The sequence below is a fragment of the Salminus brasiliensis genome, chromosome 6 (assembly GCF_030463535.1).
Source record: "Salminus brasiliensis chromosome 6, fSalBra1.hap2, whole genome shotgun sequence".
Lineage (NCBI taxonomy): Eukaryota > Metazoa > Chordata > Actinopteri > Characiformes > Bryconidae > Salminus > Salminus brasiliensis.
The window spans coordinates 10,582,841-10,587,871 of record NC_132883.1 but is presented as its reverse complement, the minus strand read 5'-3'; the positions used below and the strand labels follow the sequence as shown (position 1 = coordinate 10,587,871).

At 38.6% G+C, this 5,031-nt stretch overlaps 1 protein-coding gene across 1 annotated transcript; it reads right to left on the bottom strand.

Moving 5' to 3' along the window:
* Positions 1-2,583: 2,583 nt before the first annotated feature.
* Positions 2,584-4,390, bottom strand: mc3r (melanocortin 3 receptor). Its single transcript, XM_072680861.1, has one exon. The coding sequence runs from the start codon at positions 4,190-4,192 to the stop codon at positions 3,086-3,088; it is 1,107 nt and encodes a 368-aa protein (XP_072536962.1). The 5' UTR covers positions 4,193-4,390; the 3' UTR covers positions 2,584-3,085.
* Between the last annotated feature and the right edge of the window lie 641 nt (positions 4,391-5,031).

The window sequence follows — 5,031 nt, the reverse complement described above, 5'->3', positions numbered from 1 at the left end:
AAATGCATTATTATATATGACTAGATAAAAATTCCTGTATTTGTTATTTTGCAATACATATCGCTGAACAAGAAAATGTTGTACAGCCCTAGTCTAAAACCATACTACTATGTTAATAAACAGTAATACATAAACATTTAAGGATTTACCAAAATTAATAAAAGCCTTAACAGCAAATTTTGGTAAATTATCTAATTTCATCTCAATGAATAATCATGTTTTGTTTTTCATGCCAATATAAAAAGAAGAAGAAATACATCAATAACATTAAAAAGTCAGATTAATGATTTGTGTTTATTTACTTTTGCGTTTAGTCATTTTTAGGCTGTGGTCAGTTGGCTGTGTGAGGCAATGGTTGATGTAAATGCAGGTACATGTAGACAAATAGTGGCAGGGAGAAGGCGTGATTTAAACAGATGCATTTAAAGTTGTATAAATTCATAAACAGAAGGAATGGTGACTGTAGAAGAAATACTGATTTGAAATCCTGTGAAATCCTGAATATCTTACACAATTTAGAAATGCATTTTTCACATCCCACAAAGAGGACACGTCTGAAGAAAAAGAGGATGTATGGTCATCCTACCGATGATTGTATTTCTTTAACACTCTGTCTTTGTAACTTAAGCTTAGTAGTAGTGTAATAACATGAACAGGGTGGTAAGGTGCAATTAGAATATCTTACATACTAATAGATCTTCAGAATTGTTTTTTCCCGGTCCAGCGAGTGAATAAATAACAAAAGACATAAAGAGATCAAATAAAGTGTGTGAAAATAAATGAATTAGGCTTGTTTTAATCACTCAAAAACTAAATATTGATGTGAGAGTAAATATATTTATATACTTTACGATCCAGTCACTGCAACCGAAAGCTTATAAAATAGAGCTGTAGCATCTTCCAAATCTGCACGCTTTATTTCTGCATTACACTGCACAATAATATTACATCGTATTACACACCAAGCAAAAGCACACATGATCACATTAAACAAATAAATATGTTTCATAAATAAACACAGTACTGCTCAAAAGTTTAGAATCACTAGTCAAAAGTTTGGAATCAATATTTTGAATAAATTAAAACCAATGTAGTTGCAAGAAAATGCATGAATAATTTGAATATATGCATCTCCACAGGTTTCAATTATTAGTAAATTAGTGAATAATTAGTATGACACTACAACCTTGGGTTAAGAACATCTTAACTAGAAGGGAGAGCATTCAGTTTGATGCTCGTTCTCAACAATTAAAGAGTTATCATTGTACTAAGATGCTTTGAGAAACCCAGCATCGAGACATTGATGTTTTTAAATGTAAAGAAAGCTGGATAACACTGGGAATTATGTTCTAATAACATTACATCCAATATCACTTTTTGATAAAAAAAAAATCCTTGAAATGACTGAAAACAGAAATGACAGTAAACAGAGAATTACTGCATGTTATTAATCATTTAATAATCCTGTTCCAATATCAATGTTTACATAGACTTTATATAAACTATACAGACACTATGTCTGTCTTTTATATATCACTGCTGTCCAATGAAAAATGTATCTACAATTTTCTTCGTTTTTAGTTTTCTGCATGATTTCTGTAGCGGCTCTGTACTCTGTGTAAATTATTCTGGATGAATGGACCAATAGAAATACTTGCAATTCAATTCAAGGTTAAAAACATTTTTGCCTTATATATGTTTTAATTAAACTGAAAATATCAAGTGCCAGTGATAACAAACTGTGAAACAAGATTGCCTGAGTATGAGGCGAAACACATACAGTGATGACCACACACTTACATTTGCATCCCACAAAGCAACAAGTCACAAGAGAAAAAAAGATGCACTTTTTTACCATTCATAAAAAATACAAGAACATTAAACAAGAACATACTTCGTATTGGATGCTGGTTAAAATTAAAAACTGAGGCTCATATTGTGAATTGTGCATAAAATAGGATTGTAACAATACAGCATATTGTATTGCATTACACTGTATCATGACATATGGCACTGTATCACTGAATCACGAGTAGCATGTACTGGTCCAGATGCATTGTTCAGATTAATGGTACTATTCATAAAGACATTGCAGTTCTGACCAGTGTGCAAATGTTTCCATCTCACAGAATTCCTTATGAATGGCCAACAGAACAATAGAAAGTTCTAGCAAACCATTTATTCTTAGTTATGACAGCTGTAACGTGTTGTTTAGTGAACAAACAGCACACAAATAAAAGTTTATATAAAATAAAAAAATGAACAAGACATAGACAAGAATTAAAATAAGAATAGCGAAAATATGCCTTTTTCTGGACAACAATGTTTTAAAGTGAGAGTGCCCTCACCTGATGACAGCTGCCTTTCATGACATTAAAAAGTTTCTTTTACCATCATCATTTTGAATATGAGCATCTCTCTGCTGTAGAGTCTTTCTGCAAGCCCCCTAGTGGCCATTTTGAATGAAACTAAATGCAAATGAAAATTGATGGATTAAATTAATTAAATTGATTAAAATATAAAAAATAATTACAATTAATTAAAATATTAAACTTAATTAAAATGTAAAAGATTAAAATATGCTGCCAGAGGAGTTACGTGTGTGTAGACCAGATCAGCGAGTGGTACCAGCGGTTTCACTTGCTACCATGATATTTTGTTGTTGTTTAAGATTTTCTGTTCTTGTTGGATGCACTGTGTTTTTTTCCTTAAATGAGTGTGTGAGCTTATTCAGAGCATTTTATGATGAAACATGAGTTTTCTTGTTCAAATTGATCAGCAAAATAAAAGTCTATGAAAGATTAGCTTTGTTAAAGCACGTTCATCACATAAGGAGTAAATGCAACTACAATTAAGTACATTTAATAAATGTAGCCTGCTCAAGGGCCTGCAAAAAGCGTTTAAGCAAATGGTCAGGCCTATTGAGCTTTGACCTCCACCAGTCCACTCAGTCAGAACCTGTTTTGATTGTCTGAAACCTCACAAATAGCATCATCCAATGACTAGCACCCTCTTCAGACCAGCCTTTTCCGTCCTTTAGGTTTTATTCTCTCTTTTTTCTCTTGCTCTGACTTTCTTCCACCTCTCACTCCGTCTCGCTCTCCTTCTCCCTCTCTCGGTGCCTCTCTCTTGACCTCTCGGTCTCCGTGTCTCGCTCACTTTCACAGAGTGGTGCTTGACAGCTCTCTCCAAAGCAGCACAGGATCTCCTTGAAGGTCTTCCTCATCTCCAGACTTCTGAAAGCGTAGATTAGGGGGTCGATGACGGAGTTGCACATGATGAGCACGAGGTAGGTGGTGAAGTGGGACATGTAACACAGGCAGAGCGGGTGCTGGGGGCAGGCCACCAGCAGGATTAGGTGCAAGAAGAATGGGGCCCAGCAGCACACGAACACGCCCAGGAGAATGGTGATGGTCACCGCGCCCTTCATGCAGGTGTGCTGCCTCGGTGCCGGGTTGCCTCCAGCACTAGCCGCCGGGGGCAGCGCAGCAATGCGCTGGATGTGGAGCCTGGCCAGCAGGAACATGTGCACATACAGGGTGGCCATCAGGGCTAGCATGGCAAAGAACATCGTGATCAGACAAATAATGACCGTCTTACTCTCGGAATACACAATGAAGACGATTCCACAAATGATGCACACCAGCCAGATCGCAGCAATGGCGTTTAAGGCCCGCCGCACTGTCACAATGCTGTGGTAGCGCAAAGCATAGAAAATCGTCACATAGCGGTCAATGGCGATGGCCAGGAGGTTGCAGATGGACGCCACCAGTGAGATGCAGATCATGGAGTCGAAGATGTTGTCCATCAGCCTTACAAAGTAATCACTCAGTTCTAGGAGGTTGCTCCTCAAAACTGCGATCACGATCGTCTCCAGAGAATTGGAGACACTAACCAGCATGTCCGCGGCTGCTAGGCTACAGAGGAAAAAGTACATGGGAGAATGAAGGTTCTTGTTCTTGGCCACCGCCGAAATGACTAGGATGTTCTCCAGTAAACTGATGATGCCTAGGGCAAGGAAAACCTCCGCCTGGATCTGAACCTGCTGGCACAGCGCCCCTGCTGGTGGAGGGGCAGTACTGCTGTTAGAAACCCAAGCTGGTGCAGTTCCATTGCCTGCTTCTGCTTCTGTCAGGTTGGTCTCAGAGTTTTCCTGCAGGAGGAGCAGCACATGATGGTGAGATCTGTTCATCAGGAGCCACCGAGCAAGAGACGCAGATGGAAAAACAAGAGTTTGGAGAAGAAAGAAGACAGAGAGAGAATCAGAAGGGATCACAGAAGACTAATGTGAAGGATGAGGTAGCTAGGGATGGAAAAGAGCGATAAGAAAAGTTGTGAATGATAAAAAGAGAGAAAAAATAAGAAAAGCGTGAAAGGGCTGGAAAAATGAGAGCTTGAAAAATGTAAGAAATGATAAAAGGAAAAATGCAACGTAAAACAGAAGAGAGGTAGATGAGAAAAGAGTCAAGATGAAAAGAGTAAGGGGGAGAGAGAGAGAGAGAGAGAGAGAGAGAGAGAGAAAGCGAGGACAAGTAAGAGGCAGGTAGAGATGGAAAGGTACAAACGCAGAGTAAGACAGAAGAAGAGAAAAACAGCAAGTCTGTGTTTGCGAGAGGGAGAGAAAGAAAAAAAAGGGAGATTAAAGATAACACAGGAGATTAAAATTAATGATAGAAGAATAAGAGAGTAAGCTGATTGAGATAATAAGTGTGAGAAAATGAACGAATGAATGAATGAATGAATGAATGAGATCAGCTTAGTGGTCCAGAGGTCTAGCAGAGAAGTCCCTGTGCACTGCTCTCTATCAGGTCCTCTTGTAGTGATGTAGTGATGCTGTTGTATTCCAAGCTCCAGACTGACTCTGCCTCCACAGCTCTCTTCTCTCTGTCTAAGTGTGAGTGTGTGTGTGTGTGGTCATGTGGATATGTGTGGGTGTGCATGTATGTGTGTTTGCTCAGTGTGTGTTTCAGGTGTATGTTGAATGCATGTTTCTGAGATGCCATGGACAGAAAAGGGAGGTGTGTCTGTCCT